The 20,472-nt window shown below is 47.4% G+C and overlaps 1 protein-coding gene across 2 annotated transcripts in view; it reads left to right on the top strand.

The window, feature by feature from the left end:
* LOC102462950 (tubulin-specific chaperone cofactor E-like protein) overlaps positions 1 to 20,472 on the top strand; it is a 113,837-nt gene that overhangs the window by 47,457 nt on the left and 45,908 nt on the right. For both annotated transcript variants that reach the window (XM_075909743.1, XM_075909746.1), the window contains 5 exons: positions 2,577 to 2,710; positions 4,638 to 4,925; positions 14,178 to 14,315; positions 15,691 to 15,856; positions 19,768 to 20,180. In XM_075909743.1, the coding sequence (XP_075765858.1) occupies positions 2,577 to 2,710; positions 4,638 to 4,925; positions 14,178 to 14,315; positions 15,691 to 15,856; positions 19,768 to 20,180 (1,139 nt within the window). The remainder of the gene's footprint in view (positions 1 to 2,576; positions 2,711 to 4,637; positions 4,926 to 14,177; positions 14,316 to 15,690; positions 15,857 to 19,767; positions 20,181 to 20,472) is intronic.

The following is a 20,472-nucleotide window of genomic DNA, read 5'->3' as shown; positions in this document are numbered from 1 at the left end:
AGAATAAGAGATCCCCCGGAAAAGGGCTTATTTTCCGGAGAATCACGTCTAGACTGGCGCTTTTCTCCGGCTTATCCCCAAGCCGGAAAAAAGCGGCAGCCATGTAAATGCAAATGCCGCGGGGGATATTTAAATCCCCCGTGGATTTTGCTATTCTGATGTGTCTAATCTGCATCCCTTTTCCAGAAAAGGGGTGTAGTGTAGACACAGCCAGAGAGAGAGACAGAAAGACACTCCTAAAAAAAAAAAAAAAGCCATTTTTTGACTTTTGATTTCAGATCAGGTATTTTTCTTTTGAGCTAGAAAGCTCTATTGGTTAGAACCTTCCTAAAAGGGTCAGCTTCCCCCGTCCCTATTATCAACCAGATTGCAGCAAAAGGCTCTTAAATGTTACAACAGCCAAGCAGCTTATACTTGCACAGAATAGGAAGAAAACCCACTGCATTTTTGAAAACCCAGGCTCAGAGCAATCGCCCATCAGCTAGCAGCCTATGAAATTGCAGGTTAGGACCCAGAAGATAAAAGAATATCCTGAATCAACTTAAACAGAGCTAGAATTGTTTTGAGGCTAGCTCCGCAGGTCAGCTTTGATTGAATATAATGAGGACGGTGCATTTCTTTTTCTCGTTAAGGAAAAGTGTGTTCCCTCTGTGGTAGATAACCTCATAGGGCTAAATAAACGGAGAATTATATTATAACAGATGTCTGTGAATGGCACACTATTGGCCGCCTAGCTGTTTCTATGGAGGCATAATCCGCTACTGTATACCTAGCAATTAGAGCTGGTGGAAAATGGAGTTCTAGTCCCCGTGGGAAAATTCACTGAACGGGCCTAGTTTTTATCAACATTTTCAGTGGCAAATTTCATATTTTTGTTGGAAAATCATTGGCTGAAAACTGGCTTTTAATTTTTTTCTGTCAAAAGACATAGGGAGAAAGAAGATACTTGTGGTGACATCTTTAATTTAGTGGAAAACCCCCAATAGGATAGCGCATCAAATATTTCCTAACAGCAGCATTTCAGACTTTGCCTTAGAATCCTGTCATAAGCTGAGCAAGGCCAGACCTGGTTGCTATGTGAATAGAAGAGCTCAAAGAAAAAGGCAGAGTGCTACAGGGAGGGATATTAATTCAGCAGATGTCATTATCCATCTGTCTATATTAGGTATTTATCTGGCCCCCATTACTCCGATATTTCACGTATTTATCTTTACGTTTCCTTGTGAGGCAGGGCAGTGCTGTTGTCCCCATCTTACACGTGAGAAATGGAGGCCCAGAAAGACTCAATAGCTTGTCACAAAGGAAAGCTGAGGAGAAGCAGAGAATTAAACCTGGGTCGCCCGAGTCGCAGGCTAGCAACCTGCCCGCTGGACCATTCTCCCTATTCCTTGCTGCTCTTCTGTCTGAAAGAGTGTCGCTATATTTGGGGACGGGAAGGAATTTTCCTCCTGGGTAGATTTGGCAGAGGCTCTGGAGGTTTTTCGCCTTCCTCTGTAGCAAGGGGCACTGATCACAGCTGGAGGATTCTCTGCATCTTGGGGTCTTTAAGCCATTTGAGGATTTCAATATCTGAGATAGAGGTGAGGGGATTATTCCGGGAGTGGGTGGGTGAGATTCATTGTGCAGGGGGTCAGACTAGATGATCATAATGGTCCCTTCTGACCTCAAAGTCTGTGAGTCTGTGAGTGCTGAGTTAATGCCCCAGCCATGGTGTTAGGAGGCACTGTGCTGCAGAAGATACTGCAGTTTGGAACAGAGGCCTTTGATCATTTGGGTGCGTGAAGGATCCTGTCGCAGTTTATACAGGGGAGGTGCATGGGAGGTGGGTATCACAGGCAGGGGAAAGCATTGCCTTCCTAAAATGCTTGGTCAGGCCCCGCACATGCTCTCTATATACTAGGTCCCCTCCTGCCCGCTCGTAGAGGCTGGGACAGGCAGGCTGAGGACTGTGGTGCACTCCTGGGGGCGCTCCAGCAGCCCAGAGCTGGGGCTGGGCTCAGGCTGGGCTGGAGGCTTGCCTGGGTGGGGGGTGCCAGGGCTGGCCGGGCCACCGGGCTGGCTGGCCGGGCCACCTGCCCAGCCCTTGGGTGCCCAGGGGGCAGCTGGAGCTGCGCTGCCCAGCAACCTTGGGTTCCGGGGCCAAGAAGCAGGCGCCAGTGGCCACAATGGGGGGACTGGGTCGGTGGGATTGGGGGTTAGCCTTAGCCTGCCTTCCAAAGTCAGGAATTCACCTACTGCCACTGGGAAAGTGCCATCAAATGTGCCTGGCCAAATTCCAGTTTAGGTAGTGACATTCCACCCATATAAAATCCCTCTTGAGGCTTCAGTTGCAGAGTCTGTTCTTTTCACCCTCTGCTCTAAACTCTTGCCCAGTGCGGGGGCATGTTTTTAAGCAGCTGCCATTATCCATACCCCTCTCCCCCCCCCCCCCAGAGGTGGCTGCATTTCAGTAGTGAGTGTTGCACCAAGTATGTAAAGCGCATCAGGGTGCGTGATGCTGTGGGCCTGATCCTGTACCGCTGCAGCCAGCGAGAACGGGACCAGTTCCTTCCAATAACCGTGCCCTCCTCTTCCAGCTCAGTCCATGGAGATTCTGTATCCGTTCTGGCAGAACGATACCAAAACGCCCAAAGTGGACGATGGCAGCTCCTCGGAGATTAAGCTGTCCATTCCGCTGGTCTTCTTTGGAGTCCCGTACCGGAGCATTTATGTAAGTGGCAGCGCCAGGCTGCAGGGGATGCTGTCCTCTTGTACTCGTTTCCCCCTCGTTAGCAGCTGCAATTGAAGCATGCGCTCCCGGTGTTCAAGATGTGGAAGATTTATCGGTGCCTACCTGACAAGTTCTTAGATTACATGAACTGATAGGTTTTATGATTAAAAAAGTCAAAGGGGTGTTTAATGGGCTAATGTTCACAGGGAGGGAATATCCCCGGCAATAAATTATCTTTGCAGGTGATTAAATGCCAAAGCGAAGGCCTTGATGCCGTGAGCATTAGTCCCGATGCCTGACAAGAAACAAGAGCGTGCAGATGCAGCGGGGGCAAAGTTTCCTTCCACTGTGTGCTCGGTGCCTGAAAAAGTTCTGGGCTGCTGCTGCTTTCTCTTGGCCTCACAGCAAGACGGGCACGGGGGAAGGAAACTGCCAGGCCGCACTAAGGAAGGGTTAACCCCGCCGCATCCAAAGCGGGGACCGAGTCAGCAAAATTTGATCCCGCTCCCGGGATTTTCCCTCCCGGCACTGGACGGAGCTTAGCTCTGTTGTGCGCCTTTGACCAATCCCGTCAGCCCAGCAGCAGGATTGGAACGTGGGGTCTGGGTGTGCCAGCTGTTCGAAGGGGGACTGTTCAGACCCATGCTCTCTGAGCATCAGCTACCCACGCACAGGCAAGGACTAGGCATGGAGGCTCAGGCTGGGAATCTCTGGTTTTATTTCAAGTGGCCTTTGTCCATCCTCACTTGTGGTCGACACGTTTGTTGCGTTGTCTGGTGCCCAGCACGCGAGCGCTAGTGTCCCTGGATCCACTGAAGTCCTAGCACTGACGGCTCGACATGACCATATTTCCCCATGCCGAATACAGGACACCAAGTGTGGGGGAGGGAGCTTGCTGGCGCTTAGCCCTGCAGCGGTGGGGGGCAGCCTCCAGCGCTCAGGGCTCCAGTGGCTGAAGCTGCAAGTGGCCAGTGGCTCCCTACCCCCCCTGCCCTACTGCAGGGATGAAGTGCCCTGCAGTATGCAGGGTGGAGAGAAGAGGGGAACCGCTAGTGCTTGGGGCTTCAGCGGCTGAGCATGGGCGGTTCCTACCCCCGGCCCCCTGCAGGGGAAGTACGGGACAATGTGCCCATTTTGAAAAAAAAAGTTGGGGCGCCAAGAGGTCTTACAAAGGGAATGTCCCGTTAAAAACAGGACGTATCATCACCCTAAACATGACAGTAACCAAGTCCCTGAAATTATTTGGATCAAACCAGACCAGTACTGAGGACCCTGCAGAACGGTTCGCTAAAACTTAATTCAATTGAACACACCCAGCCAGGGGGACCAACAGCCTCGCTGGGCCCCTTTGCAAGGCTGGGGGGGGCTGGCTATGAGCCCCTGGAAGGAGCAGGGCCTCAGGAAGAAGGGGCGGGCATCAGTGCTGCCCGGCATGCTCCGTGCAGGGCTCCAGCAGCGATTTAAAGGGCCTGGAGCAGCAGCTGGGAACCCCGAGAGCTTTTGAATCACCACGCGCAGGGGCAACCGCTCCCTTTGTCCCCTCTTCTTGTCAATGGGCCCTCACCCAGCAACCTGGCGCCAGCTGTGTCAGGCACAAAATCTCCCTGGGAGACAGTTCCCCTTTGGCGTGGATACACAGAGGCTCCTCTCCGAGCACTGTTGTGGCCAAGTAGCCTTCATCGGGGTTGTACTCTCTGCAGTTCCCGATCTCTGTCTTCCTAGCCCCGGCTCACGGTCTTTTAGCAAAGGCTTCGCTCGCTAGAGCGATGAGGGGCCTAGATGGATAGGCCTATTTACATCACATCATTGCTTACGCCAGCCTTCACCGAAACCGCCATCAGCCCGGGAATAATTTTCAGCTGACAGTTCTCGGCTCGCAGTCAAGGCCTGGGTTTGCTTCAATCACACCATTCTCCTCCTTTTCTAGGTCAACAACAATGGCGTGATTTCTTTCAACGTGCTGGTCAGCCAGTTCACCCCAGAGCCTTTCCCCCTTGCCGATGGCCGAGCCTTTATTGCTCCATTTTGGGCAGACGTCCACAATGGAATCCGAGGAGAGATCTACTACCGGGAGAGCACGGACCCTGCCCTCCTGAAGAAAGTCTCCAAAGACATCCGGAAATACTTCAGAAACCTGTCTTCTTTCTCCGCCGTCTGGCTCTTCGTGGTCACCTGGGACGAGGTCACCTTCTATGGAGGCAGCAGCACGACCCCTGTAAGCGAGACCCCCTTTCAGTCTCTTTGCTCGTGCGATGATATTAGAAGGGTGTTGATTTCTGGAGCAGGAATGCGGGGGCCAGGTTTATGCCACAGACTCTTGAGCGTGATGTCAGTTGGGAGTTTGACGGGGTGTGAACCTGACTGACAGAGCAGTGCCATCAAAACCCCTTAGGACAGTGTTTCTCGACCTTTTTTTAAAAAGTACCCCTTTAAAAAAAAAAAAAAGTCCCCCCAGTACCTACAGTTTTCAGGCACAATTTTTTTTTTCTACTATTGCAACACATTTGTTTAAACAACTTAATTGTAGCCAGACGGGCGATGAAATTTTGGGGTGTAAAGAGGATCAAAATAACAAAGTGCTGTAAAACTTAAAACAAAAATTCAGTTTTCTCCAAATATCAGTTGTGGTGACGTACCCCTTCCCCCAGACTTTTCTCAGGTGCCCTTTGGGCTACTCGTACCACGTTTACCAGGATAGCTTCTTTCACTTGGAGGAGTAGATTTACTATCCTGTTATTGCCCCAGTAAGCATAGTATTTGTGTTCGTGCTATGCATGCTACGCTTAGATAGTATAGAAGCATTCTACACTGGTAAGACACAGCCTAACTTAATGGACAGATGGATGAGTTAGGATGCAGGACACTTGAGTTCAGTTCCTAACTCTGCCACTTACTTCTGGGGTGGCCTTGGGCAAATTACTTAATCTCTCTGCTCCTCAGGTTCCCATCAGTAAATATAATTATTTTCTCCCACCCTTACTTAACATCTAGTTAACTTTTGAAATTGTCAAAGAAAAGAATGATCGTCTCTTACCATGTGTTTGTACAGCAGCTAATTTAGTGGGTCTGTAATCTCAATTGAAGACTGCAGTCATTTTACAGGAGCAGCTAATTATTATTATGATTACATATTGCTTAGATACAAAAATTCAGTCGATTTTCTTATCCATGCCTTGCTCTGTGGCCTTGAGCAAGTCCCGTCAACGTCTGTGTACCTCAGTTTTCCCATCTGTAAAATGGACATCATGCTTATCTGCTTCTTCAGTCCTTCAGATGTTGGATTCCACCCAGTTTATAAAGAGGGGCCAAATATTTATTAGCAGAATGCTGATTCAGTTTCTCTTTCAATCGGGGCATGAGAAATTTGGTTTCCTTTGAAGTTGTATGAAACTCTGAGGTTGCAAAGCTGTAATCCCCTGCCCTTCATTTTTTTTCCAGAGTATGATTCAGTTTAAAGACAAGTTTTTGTAGCTGTGGGGTAATTGAAAACTCCATTGGAATGGTTGGCTGTCACTTTAGTTTGTAAGTGGCCTCTTAAGCTTGCTTGCAGACCTAGGGAGCTCTGTGGGGAAGGCTGCGATCAGTCAGTCGACAGGCAGACAGGTTAGAGCAAAATGGGATGAATTGTGGTTCTCTGAATTAAGGAAGCAGTCTGCTTGCTCTCTGGCCGGTTTTCGGATGTTGTCTGTCCGGGTACTGGAGTCTGAGATATACTAGTGCTACACAACCTTCCAGGCACGGGGTATTATGGTTTTTTTAAATCTCTCTCCCTGTGCCGTGAACGTAACAGTAGGCTCACAACAGCTGGTCTGATACAAACAAGAGTCTTGCACAACATCTTGAATGTGTTTGTGTGTCATGTGAACCTACACATGTTTCCGTTACAGCGGTGTCTAGGGGCCCAGTGCTGCCAGGCATTGTACAGGCATTTAGTAGAGGCCCTGCCCCAAAGAATATACCACCGGCGATCCTGATTCTGAGATGTGATCGGCATGAGTAGGCCTCCTTTGGCTTCAGTGGGGCTCCGCGTGGGAGAAGTCTCTGGGCCTGGAGAGCGTTGCACGATTTGGGTAACCGGGTATCGGGTTATAAATTCTTTGGGGTAGGAACTTCAGGTGGTGGGTGAAGTTGCTGCTTGGCCAGTCAAGTTCCCAGCCTGTGACCACACCCATACCATACCCCTGCCTCATCCAGACCCCGCCCCCTCCCCATGGTCTCCCTCTTCTCTCTGCTCACCAAGAGCAGCCAAATCCCTGAACCCAAATGTAGCAAAGGACATTTTGGAAGGAAAAAAAACTCTTCTAAAATTTCTAAAGCAATGGAGCACGTTTTCCACTGCATGCCAGATTGTGAAGACTGGACGTGCAGAAGGTACTTAATTAAAATTTGGGAATAAAAATATCATTTATAGGTTTTTTTTTTATATATATACCATGAATTTTGTCAGATTTATTTGCAAAAAGTTGGTAGTAAGAACAAGTCAGTTGTCCTGCTGAATACAACATTAAATACTATGGAATACACGATGCAGCCCTTCTCTGTTTTACATTCTCTTCATCAGTATTTCTAAACGGATTTTATAAATATACTCTGAAGCCTTCATAAAGTCATCATTACCAGATTACTACAGATTTTAAACTCACTGAAACAAAGGCATTATTTTACATTAACCCGTGAGACCGGTTTAGTGTGTTCATAACAAAGTTCATTGCTTTTAGGAAAAAAAGGAGCATTAATTTATCGTGTGATATTTTTTCATAACAAGACATGTTTATGATATTTCACTAAATGTTGCTGATAAAAATATTTCCAAAGATTTTAGGCATAACAATGGATTTTATATCTTAGTAAGGTCCTGGTTTTGGTGGAGGAGTTTCTTAAAATTAGTTCATCAAATAGTCAGAAATAAAAAGGAAACTCATTTATTCAGCTAACTGGAAAAAAAGGAATGTTGTCCCTTAGTTTAAGGGCTCTCTTTAACAGGGAGGTGAAAGGATGGATGGAAAGAGATGGATAGAAACTACAGGAAGACTTTGGAAGCAAGTTTACATTTTAATTAAAATTATAATGTGTATTTTAGATAATGGTGGTCTTTTGAAGAATTTATTTTAAAAACTGTATGTCTGAAGATCCAAGCATTTATGCCTAATGCTGAATACTCAATTATGCATCTAAATATGTGTGGATTTTTTTAGAGATGTAATTTTATAATTTTTAGCAACAAACTAATGAAACACCTAAAGCAAATTTTATACTAAGGTCCTGTAGACATAGTAATGCACAACTGGTTTTGTCAGTAAATTCAGGGTTGGCACATGCCTGTTAAATAGTTTCATTGACACTTAATGGCTCTTTCATGGGTTCTTTCATGGGTTCGATCTTATGCTAATAGGTCTGGCAAGCTGGAAGGCTATTCACTTAAGTTAACAGATCCTAAGAGTCACCCATCTGCAAACTGCAACAGCCTGCTATTTGTAGCTTTCAGGAAGGGTCAGAATAGGGATCGGAAGAGTGGAGAGGTTGAGCACTAAGACCCAGGGAAGGCATTGCCTCCCCTTGCCTCGTATACACACTGCCCATGGTAGGGGCTATCTGTTTTACTCTAAGGCTGTGTCTAGACTGGCAAGTTTTTCCGCAAAATCATGTGATTTTTGCGGAAAAACTTGCCAGCTGTCTACACTGGCTGCTTGAATTTCCAGAAAAGAACTGACGATCTCATGTAAGATCGTCAGTGCTTTTCCGGAAATACTATGCTGCTCCTGTTTGGGCAAAAGTCTTTTTCCGAAAGACTTTTGCCCAAAAGGGCCAGTGTAAACAGCACAATACTGTTTTCTGCAAAAAAGCCCTGATTGCGAAAATGGCGATCGGGGCTTTTTTGCGGAAAACTGCGTCTAGATTGGCCACGGACGCTTTTCCGCAAAAAGTGCTTTTGCGGAAAAGCATCCTGCCAATCTAGACGTGCTTTTCCGAAAATGCTTTTAACGGAAAACTTTTCCGTTAAAAGCATTTTCGGAAAATCATGCCAGTGTAGACGTAGCCTAACTGTACAGCACCAAGCACTGTGGATACTCTAAGGTAAATAAAAGACCAAGTACAGTGGGGGGGGGGGGAGAAAGAAACAAATGGCGTACAAAGGCAGGAAGGATGGAGGACTGTAGGTTTTCATTCTAATTTTTTCTCCCACTCACTGCTCCATCATGCATCTTATTTTGCCCCTTACCTGGATTTTGTAATCGCTCTCTGCCACTCTCTGATCCTCCTCCTCCCATTCCTACTCTGAGTTAAAGGCGAGCCCGATAATTTTTTTCAGTTCGACTCAAACATCCCGGGCCAGGTTGACTTCAAAATGAGGCAAAGCAAGTTCTTTTCTCCCTACCTGAAGCTGCTTCTGAAGAAAACTCTCATCTCCAGAATGCCACAATAAATTAATCTGTGGCTGAAATCAATCCATTCTCTTACAAATCTGCGCCTGGGAACAGAAAATGAGGACCTTTGGGGGCACAAGCAACCTAGCTCATTTGAGAACTTTATGGGTTTCTACTATGGAGTTATTTCTATGCCATGTTAATCTGAGTGGGCAGTCTGGATGTTTCAGAAGTCTGAGTTGAAGGGTTGCTTTGAAATCCCAGATAGATGTAGGAAATCAAAAAGATTATCGACAGCATTATCACAATGACAATCAATGCAGTAAAAGATTTATCATAATTGGTCGGGAAGCCCTGCCGACGATTGGGCTGGATTAGCTGCCTTGTCACGCCATAGACACAAAAGAGTCTGATCTCTAAAGAAGTCAGTGATGACAGAGAACCCTGTTCCTTTCTATTTGTTAGCGATTGTTTGAAATTTAATGCATTTTTCCAATCTCATTGGCACACCGTTTCAAACTGTTTTGAGGCAAAAGCAGTACTGAGATCCCTGTATTGCTGGAAAAGTTGCACACAATGCAATTTATTTTGGTATATAGCATCTTTTCTGTACAATATCAGGGAATGCTTTTGATGGACATGTAAAATAGAATCTACAACTTTGGAAGGTGGAATTCACCTCAATGCAGAAAACCTGCACGACATTTCTTAATGCCTGCTTTGCAGAGTAACTCAGTACACATGGGATCAGGGGTTAGAGACAGGCCAACATTTTCAGCTGAAAACTTTCTCAGACAAAAAAATGCAGATTTGGAGACACTGATACGCTTTGTGAACTTGTGCTGATTTTGCTGAATAATTGGGTTAGCCTCCCTGCTCCACCCTCCAAAATTGAATAGTTTCCTTTCAACATTTTCTAACTGGAACCTTTGACATTTTTTTTCAAGACCAAACAGACCCAGAATCCCTAATCTTCCCGCATAGGCCAGATTTTCTGATGCTTTGATCATTTTTGTTGCTCTCCTCTGGATTCCCTCACCCAGTGAATCATTGACATTGATTGGAACCTTAACGTTGACTTCCCAGGACCTGGGGGCAGGGGGCTGGTTGGGTAAAATGGTGCTTTTTTTATGTAAACCTGTTTAAGGTACAGCTGCACCTGAAGAGCCTGATCTAGTGGCTGTGATGTCAATGGGATCTTTCCATTGACTTCAATGGGCTTTGGATCAGACCCAAAGCTTCTTTCACCGGGGCAGGCCCGCCGATGGTGGGGTTAGGGTTGCCAGGTGTCCGGTTTTGAACCGGAAAGTCTGGTATTTGAGCTTTCTGTCTGGGAAACAAAGTGAGAAAATAGAAATGTTCGGTATTTTCTAAATAAGTAACTTTTATTATTAGCATGAGTATCAGGACATCCTTGCGTACTGCCTGGCTGGTAGACACGCTCACACTGCGTGAAGTGTCTACCAGCTGGGCAATACGCAACTATGCAGTAGAGAGGAGGGGCCGGACATGCCCATGCGCCCCGCCAGGACCATGCGCGGGACGGGCAGCACCCCGGGATCTGCGTGTGCCTGGGCCAGCCCCTCTCCCTGCTGGACAGTTCCCCCCGCCCCCCAGTCTTCCTCCCAGCCAGCCCCACTCCTCCTGACCCCCTCCTGGCCAGCCCCACTCCCTGCTGGCCGATTCCCCCCAGCTAGTCCCGCTCCCCCCAAACCCCTCCCGGCCAGCCCTGCTTCCCACCAGCCGTCCCTCCCCCCAAAATCTCCCCTGGCCAGCCCCGCTCGCCACGTCCTCCTCCCAGCCGGCCCCCTCCCATCTGAGATCAAGTGTGTCCAGTATTTTTTTGAAATCCTCTGGTAACCCTAGCACGGCGGGGAGACAAAGGAAGAAGTTGCCCTGGGAACCAGTGATTCAGAGGGATCCGGGGGTGCCCTGCTGCTGCTGTTGTGGCAGCAGTGGCAGTCAGAGCAGGGGTCCAGCAACGTGGAGGGCCGGCTTCCCTGGCTCCACCCCTCCTGCCCGAGGCCCCGCCCCCTCCAGCAGCACAGAGCTACCCCCTCCCACATTGCCAGGAGTCCACACAGTCGACTCCCCTGCACTGGGGTGAATATTCCCGTCACGGGGCTGGCTGCACTTAGTGGAAAATCACTTGCCGAGAGACATTTTTTTCCCCCGTCATGTTCCGCATTCCAACAGGCACTGCGGGCTATAGATTTTACGCTTTTTAAGTTTGCTATCTTGCAGTACTGGAAATTGAGTTGACAAAGACCAGGAAATACATCGGCTGGGTAAAAAAAAGAATCGACTGTCAGCGTATTAAAAAAAAATCCATAGAAATGTCAGTGGAAGTTAGAAAGGCATTTCTTTCTCACACTGGGGTGCGTTTTGAGACTTGTTGGGCCCACTGTATCCCTGATCTACTGCAGGTAAAGACAGTGGCTGCTCCGTCTCCAGCACGTCAAACACAAGCTACCTGTCTTCGACATCAGTGCCATTCCAGGCACATCCCTGCCCTGCTTGTCTCTCGTTCATCATCAAAATGTCGACTCCCGCTGTTGATTGCCCAGTGGTTGCCGGCTTGTTCAATTTAAATGCTGTCTCCCATGCTGCCCCGCCCAGCAGGGTGTTGATCCCCATTAACATCTGCATTATCCTTCTTCAGACTCTGCCTGCCTACAAAACTCATATAGTCGTTAGGCCACTGGTGAGCTGGTATCACGGCCTGTTGCGCTGACCAATACTGTCTCGCTCTTTCCTTGTACTCCCCCGCTGGTCTGTCCGTAGCCGCCTGTTGCCGCATGTCTTATAGTTAGACTGTAAATTCTTTGGGGGCCGGGACCATCTTTGGGTTCTTTTCCTGCACAGCGGGGTCGTGCTCCATTACTGGGACTGCTGGAAGTTACCACCCCACAAATGATACTAAATAAATAACGAAAACCCAGAGTGCAATTGCGCCTCTGGCTTCTTTTGAAAATGATGCTCAAAACCATGGATGCACTTTAAACAAAAATGCAAAATGGCACAACTTGACCATAAGAAGTCTGTCCCAAGCTAATAGTGCTTTGACATGACTCGGAGGGGTGGCTGCGGGTGTCCGTTTCTGCAAAACAATGAGGAGTCCTGAGGCACCTTAAAAACCAACGGATTTATTTGGGCTTAAGATTTCGTGGGTAAAAACCACTTTGTCAGATGCATGGAGTGGAAGTCACAGAGTTTGGGTTCTATCTGTCTATTATCTATATCTATGTACTAGCATATACTGACATGGGCCATTTTCCAGTGGGCCAGATCCTGTAAATCGGCACAGCTACCTAGATTTCAGCAGAGCTCTGTCTGCTCACATCAGTGGAGGCTCAGAACATAAGAACGGCTGTTCTGGGTCAGACCAAAAGTCCATCTAGTCCAGTAGCCTGTCTGCCGACAGTGGCCAGCACCAGGTGCCCCGGAGGGGGTGGACCGAAGACAACGATCAAGCGATTTGTCTCCTGCCATCCTTCTCCAGCCTCTGACAGAGGCCAGGGACACCATTTCTATCCCCTGGCTAAAAGTCTTTTATGGACCTAACCTCCATAAAATTATCTAGCTTCTCTTTAAACTCTGTTATAGTCCTAGCCTTCACAGCCTCCTCTGGCAAGGAGTTCCACAGGTTGACTACGCGCTGTGTGAAGAAGAACTTTCTTTTATTAGTTTTAAACCTGCTACCCGTTAATTTCATTTGGTGTCCTCTAGTTCTTCTATTATGGGAACTAATAAATAACTTTTCTTTATCGGCCCTCTCCACACCACTCATGATTTTATAGACCTCTATCATATTCCCCCTTAGTCTCCTCTTTTCTAAACTGAAAAGTCCCAGTTGCTTTAGCCTCTCTTCATATGGGACCAGTTCCAAACCCCTAATCATTTTAGTTGCCTTTTTCTGAACCCTTTCCAAGGCCAAAATATCTTTTTTGAGGTGAGGAGACCACATCTGTACGCAGTATTCAAGATGTGGGCGTACCATAGTTTTATACAGGGGCAGTAAGATATTCTGTGTCTTATTTTCTATCCCTTTCTATCTGGTCCTGGATGACGTGTTATGTGTTTGTCAGTCATCTGGACTTTTTAACATTACATGATAATACGGTGCCCTTCCCTAGCCATGCAAAGATCTCAAACCACATTGACCGACTTCGATTAATTACACCCTCAGTAACTGAGGGAACATACGTGGTTCATTTCACCCATCATCGAAAGACGGCCGTCTGGCGGGATGAAAGCATGACTGCTAAGCAGAATTTAGTGACCAAGGAAGAATGGTTTCGGATAAGGCATGAAGGATACCAAAACCAGTTGGAATTGCAGGTGGAATTTAGATGGGTAAGTTTGAATTACTTCAAGTGGTGTTTGCCAGGATGGTCATAGGAGCAGATTCTGCAAATGCATTCCCAGGGACGCAGGAATATCTCACATGGATCTAGGTAGGACAGGGCTTAATGAACAATGTTCTGGGATCCTATCGGCAAGAGCTCGTGTTTGTGTCGTCTTTAGGAGGTGACAAGGTACCTCCTGTTAGCATGAGGTGCTGGCTTGTTGCCCGGTGAATTTATCTGAAACATTTATAGTTAAAAATTGGAGAGTCGCTTAAGAACCATGTGATGTTTGTCAGTAAAGTTTTGCAGCTTGGGAAAGCAAGATTTCCGTGGGCACAATACGCTGTTGACTGTTGTAGAAGCCATTGTTAATATGATTATAGCATCTGAATGGGGAAGGTAACCCAGTAAGATAACACTGTGATGAATAAAGCTGAGCTAGAATAACACTAAGATAACAGGCTGAAGCAATCCAGTCCAGCTAATTGCTTTGTCGGTACTTGTTCTCATGCTGCCATCTCTTGGTGCGAAAGCAGATCACAGCTCTAATCTGTCTCCTGTGGTGTCCCCCATGGAACTGCTCTGGACAGCTAGGGACGTGGTTAAGGGGAGCTGAACGGCTATCAGATGGCTGTTTAATTAGGAATCTTCATGATGGCATTTCATGAGGGATGGATGTAGAAGAAAACGTGGGCAAAGGATGAGGAAGAGATGACCTCGCTTTGTGAGCATGCCTGTCTGTGTTTTAAATAGGTGAACACCTTTCAAGCGCTCCTGATTTCAGATGGGGTGTCCACGTTTGCGATGTTTAATTATGAAGCAATCACCTGGACCACTGGAACAGCAAGTGGGGGCGATCCTTTAACTGGACTCGGTGGAGTGGTGGCCCAGGTAAAACCCTTTCTGTGCATCTGTGTGATCATCTCTGTTTATGTTCTACCCTCCAAACTGCCCTTGTCCTGACAAAGTCAGCAGAGAAATGAGACCTAGTAAAGTCATGATTTGCCTTAACGCAGCACAACTTTTGTTGTCCTTTAGTAGCTAGACCAGGTTGTTTAGCTTAAACATTTGAGATTTATGCCTTTAGATCCAGGGGTCTTAAGTACACTCCCCAGGGATGATCAGTTGGGGATCTGTAGACCAAGGGAACTTGCAGATGCACAGAGGAGATTGGCTGGTCACTTGGAGTATGTCTACATAGCACCATTATTTCGGAATAACTGACGTTATTTTGAAATAACAAAGTGCGTGTCTACACACAAGCAGTTATTTTGACATCATGTCGAAATAATGTCCAGCCGGAGGAATTCTTACTCCGACTCCTGTAACCCTCACTGTACGAGGAGGAAGGGAAGTCGGGGGAAGAGTGCTCTACTTCGAAATAAGTGCTGTGTAGACGCGCCCAAATTTGAAATAAGCTATTTCGACTTATGCGATGCAATTAGCGTAGCTCGAGTTGCGTAGCTTATTTTGAGTTTAGCCCTGTTGTGTAGATGCATCCTTGGGGCTGGTTTTCTTTTTTCGTCCCAGATTAAATGGGGAAGAGGAGGGACATGAAATGAAGATGAGAAGAGAACAATGTACTTTCTTTCTTTTGATAAAAGTTGAATACCTAACCTTGTAAAGGTAGCTACAGGCACATGAAATTGAGAGCTGGCTGTGAAGTGACCATTTTTTTAATCCAAACACTGTCTCCCCCACCCCATCTATCCATCCATCGCCTCACTCCCTTTTCTGTTTCTCTTCTTCCTTCCACAAATTGTTTTGCTTTTCGCTGAAAATCAAAAAGAAAAAGAATATTTTGTGTGGTTTCTGCAAACTGAAACCTCCTGAAAACAACAGGCCTTTCCTGAAAATGTTTGTTTTTTAAAAGCAAAACAAAAAAAATCATTTTCAATTTGTGTGTCAAAGCAAGCAGCCAGATAAAACAGCCACAAACAGAAGATTTCCTTTTGACAAAGCAGCCTTTTTGTAGTTAAAATAATAATAATAATACATCATTAAGTGTAAGTTAAAAAAATCAGTCAGTTCCAATTAAATAGTTTCCCGGTGGGACTTTTGTATGTACACTGTTGCTGGAGCTTCCATCTGGATCTTACTTGATCACGTAATTGAGAGAGGAGGTGAGCATGAGATAATTACCTGCGAAATTTGCAGACAAATCAGGATTATTAATGACAGCGAAGGTAAGAAATATGAGAGAACAGGCTTAAGGGAAGAATGGTTACTGTGTTTTGAGGTCAAGTTTGCTCTTTCTGTGTTTCAGGCAGGATTCAATGGTGGAAACAGCACCAATTATTTTAGCATTCCAGGTTCCAGGACCCCAGAGATAATCAGTATCGAAGACACAACTAATGTAAATGTCCCGGGACGCTGGGTATTCAAAATTGATGGGAGAGAAATTGACCCAGCCAATGGCTGCAGCCTGAGAGGTAAAAATGGCTCTTTCGTGTCTTTGAAATTTACCAAGTTACACAAGATGAGCCCGTTTGAAAGTCAGTGGCAGAGTATGCTGCTTTGCTGTTGTATTGCCTGTATGCTTTGCAATGCGCATAAAGGTAGATGGTTAACAATCTGGGATGCAGGCTGCCTCTTTGGAAAGGCAGACTGGCCTCGTGGTTAGAGCATGGGAACTCGGAATCAGGAGACTTGGCTGCTAACGTTCTGAGTCACTGGAGGACCGTGCCCAAGTGACTGCATTTTCTCATGATGGTCTCCTGGACCAGGGGGAAGTCTTGACCCTTTTGTGGTGTATGGAAGTTTTGCCAGTGAGGCCAAGACTTCATCCCTGGGTAGCAAACCTTTAGTGGCATAGGTTGGGTAAACCAGAGGTTCCCAACCTTTTTTATACCAGGGACTGGCAAACCCATTCACAAATTTTGGGCAAAATTTTATTTGCATATTTTCATATTCATTATGCAAATATTGAGTATGCAAATACGCAAATAAAATGTTACTGTTACGCCAAAAGCCCTAGCCCCCAGAACTCCCCAGTGCCTGCCCTAACCCCTAGAGCCCTCCCCCACCCCTCCACTGCCCCCAGCACAAGCCACCGACCTCAGAGTCCCCTGCATCCCCCCCAGTGGCAGCCCCCACCCCAAATATCTCAGTGTCACCCCCACTCCTTAGAGCCCACCACCACCAGACCCTCCAGTGCCAGCCTCCTGTTTCCAGAGCCCCACTGAATCCTACCCCCAAGAGCTCCCTCAGTGCCAACCCCTAGTCCTCAATATTAACCTTGTCCCCAGAATCCCCCAGTGCCAGCCCTGTCCCCATAGCCCCCCACTACTAGCCCCACCCCCAGAGCTCCCAAGTGCCAGCTCCCAATCCCAGACATACCAGTGCCCCCCAGTATCAGCCCCCCACCTCCAGAGCCTCCCAGCACTAGCCCTGCCCCTGGGTCCCCCAGTGCCTGTCCCAACCCCTCACCTAGCCCTGCGCTGCCTCCCACCCGCCAGCTGAGCGCTTCTGCCTGGGTCGCAGCTGCTCTAAGGCTGCCGTGCCAGGCTCCGCATGGACCTCCTGCCACGCAGCAAAGCGCTCTTCCGTGTCCGGGAAGAGACCCCGCCCCTGCCCAGTGCTGGGTGGCTGAGAGGTGGGGCAGGATATGCCTCTCCCAACAGCCACATTTGGACCTGTGCATCCCAGCCCCGGCCACCAGAGCCGCCCCGGCCCGGCAGCCAGAGGTCCACAGCCCAGCGGTTGGGAATCGGTGGGGTAGGCCACTATCAGGCTACATCTGCACTATAACAGGAAGTCGATTTAAGCTAAGCTATGCAACTCCAGCTATGAGAATAATATAGCTGTAGTTGACGTACCTTAAATCAAGTTACTGAAGGCTCTGTGCTGTGGGGGTCGATGGGAGAAACTCGCCCACTGACTTCCCTTATTCTTCTCGCCCGAGGTAGAGTAACAGGGTGGACGGGAAAGCAATCTGCGGTCGATTTGGCAGGTCTTAACTAGATCCGCTAAATCGACCACCAGCAGATCGATCTCAGAGTGTTGATTCGGAATCTAGTTTAGATGTAGGCTAAGCTGCGATTTGCACGGGGGCAGCTTTGTCTGGTTTCAAGCAGGATGAGTGCAAAAAGCAGGCTTCCTATCTCCACTGTGATTGCTGTACCCGTCGCTGCGTTTGGCACCCGTGTTGATAATTAGGACAATTTGCTCGCGTGAAGAAGGCCTAACTGCCCAGCATTTTAAAAGAGGCAAATGGGCCCATAAAGAGCTGCTAGTCCATTCTTTTGTCTCACATGCGGCTGTGTAACTCATTAATGGCACCGGGAAGCTATAATATATGCTGGCCTCATTCCCGTCCTTCTGTGATTTTAGTATCCGACTGTAATGAAAAGCCTGCGTTGCCCCACCCCAAAGTTATAAACCCTGAAATTAAGGATTTAAATTCTCAGCGAGGATTGTGATCCCTGTACTTTGCATTGCATATAAGCTAGAGTATCGGCAGCAAAAGAGTTTCTTCTGGCAGGCCCAAGGGAAATGCCATCGGTGTAAAAAGACAAAATCCCAATTTCCTTTCCCTTGCTTCTGAATTACGAATTGCCACTGTTATGCACAGGATCAATTCAGGACCAACTGCCCGGTGTGCCACTACCCGGGCATAAGTATAAAGGGATAGAAGCGCTCCATGCGGTGCAGACAGATGATGGCATTATCATTTTACAAATAAAACTCCCAGGTGTCTCCTTCGCTCCTGAAACCTTTCTAAGGAGACAGAATTTTCACTTGCTGCTGAAAGCCTGAAGTGTCGAGGACTGAAAATGCACCCTGGTCTGAGATGTGCAGTCTGTTTATATACAGCCCTCAGCTGGTGCTGATGTAGCTCTGCCAAGACCAAAAGGCCTGCGGAGCCCATAAAAAAGTTCAAGGGCTGAGGTACAGGCAGGGCTGGTGACCCTGTCTGCCGGAAGCTGGGAATGGGCAGCACAGGAGGGGGTCACTTCATGATTCCCTGTTTTGTTCACTCCCTCTGGGGCATTGGCCGCTGTCGGAAGCCAGGACACCGGGCTAAATGGACCATTGGTCTGACCCAGTGTGGCCGTTCTGTTCTAAACTTGACCCACCAATGCTGACATTTGCAAAGGGGCTTCGACCTGCAGTTCCACCCTCAGGTTAAGGAAAGCAGTGCATCGAAATCCCTTGGCTGAATATGGAAATCCCCGCTCCTAGCTCAATACCATTTGTAAGAGAAGAATCTCAGATTTCTGGTGGTAGGAAGTGGGTCTGAGCAGGTTTGTTTTGCCTCATTTGGAACCCACTCAAATACCATGGGCTTGGAAGGTTGGCTCCAAAGCAAATATAATTGGGGGCTCGTTATGCTTAGGAGAGATTTTTCTGCTGCAAATAAGGGATAAAAGGAACAGAGAGTGTGTGTGAGAGAGGAAAATCTGGGGAGGGATGAGCAGAGAGTGGGAAGAGTGAAAAACAAATACAGAGAGGGTGTGAAGAAGGAGCAGATGGAGCGATTCTACTGGGGACTTGCTTTTGCCAGTCTAAATTCTTCTCCTTTCACGTAGCCATTCAGGTAGAAAAATATGAACCAGACTTCACAAAACAGTGTAGTTTGCTGTTTAATAATTAATAATCGCTAATTCATATAAGCCAAGGCCAGCCATGCCTTTGGTTTTATAGTTAGTACATACAGTTTTCAGAAATCAGACACTCTGGTGATGTTGTGTTTGTTCCTTAATTACTGTCACCTTCCACTTGTGTGAAATGAATAACTATAGCTATCCAAAAGATTGATTACCGTGTAATTACAGAACGATGACAGTAGATTCAGAGTCACCGTTATAAAGGGTAACTAAAACAGATTGATTTAACATAGTGACCTTAAATTCCAGAGAGAGAAGGTTCATGTACCCAAACTAGTTATGTGCACCTACCTCTCTCCTCTACCCCCACTGCCAAATAGTTTGAGCAGTTCTCAAAACTAGAAAATTGACCTGATTTTCCCCATCATTAACAGACCGTGATTCACCCAATCACTGCAGCACATGCTTAATGTTAAACATATGATATGAGTAGTGCCATTGACTTCAATGGGACATCTCAACTGCTTAAAGTTAAGCCGGTGCTTCCATTGCTTTTCTGAATTGGGATGTGAAGTGTTGCAGTGCTAGAAGGCTCTGTATACGGCAAGTTCTGTATCACGTCGGATGCCCTGTCTGAGCAGTACCGAGCAGGCAGTCCGGCTCTTAAGGGTTGTTTTCTGAATGGTTGGACCTGAATCAGAAAGAACAAATGACGTGGAACTCTTGAATGTTCTTCTGTGTCATGTCACAGAGTTCTGTGTTCTGACGAGTAACGCAATGCGGGGTTCTTTTAGGGCAGTTTCTCCACCCAGGGGAGATATTCTGGGACAACGCCAACTGCTCCACCAAGTGTCGTTGCCTGGACTTTAACAATGAGATCTTCTGCCAGGAGATGGCTTGTGGCCCCTACGAAGTGTGTGAGCCGAAGGACAAGTTCTACCAGTGTGTGCCAGTGGAGAGCAGCACCTGCGTGGTGTTCGGAGACCCACACTACCACACCTTCGATGGCTTCCTCTTTCACTTCCAGGGTTCCTGCGCCTACCTCCTCACCAGGCAGTGCTGGCCAGAATCAAACCTGCCTTTCTTCAGCGTGGAGGCCAAGAATGAGAACCGAGGGGGCTCCTCTGTCTCCTGGTTGAAGGATATCTCGGTGGAGGTTTATTCTCACAAGATTGTGATCCCCAAAGGGAGCTTTGGGAAAGTGAAGGTAAGAGCCCCAGCAAAGAAGGAAAACTCCTTGGGTCGGATCCTTGGCTGATGCAAAGCGGTGTAGCTCTATTGAAGTCAGCGGGTCTATGACAATTTGTACCAGCTGAGAATCTGGGCCAGTGTCTTTGTAAGACTCCTCGGAAAGGGTGGGGAGTGTAAGTGTAGGTCATGCTGACAACTAGAAAGGCCCAAACCAGGCCCCTAAAATCTAACCCCCTCTCCGAACTTTGTTGGGCCTGGGTTGGAGTTGCTGGATCCCAATTCACCATCTTGCTCGGATTCCAAAATCG

This window comes from Pelodiscus sinensis, chromosome 26 (genome assembly GCF_049634645.1).
Source record: "Pelodiscus sinensis isolate JC-2024 chromosome 26, ASM4963464v1, whole genome shotgun sequence".
Classification (NCBI taxonomy): Eukaryota; Metazoa; Chordata; order Testudines; family Trionychidae; genus Pelodiscus; species Pelodiscus sinensis.
The sequence above is the reverse complement of the archived record's forward strand: the minus strand, read 5'-3'. Positions and strand labels throughout refer to the sequence as shown.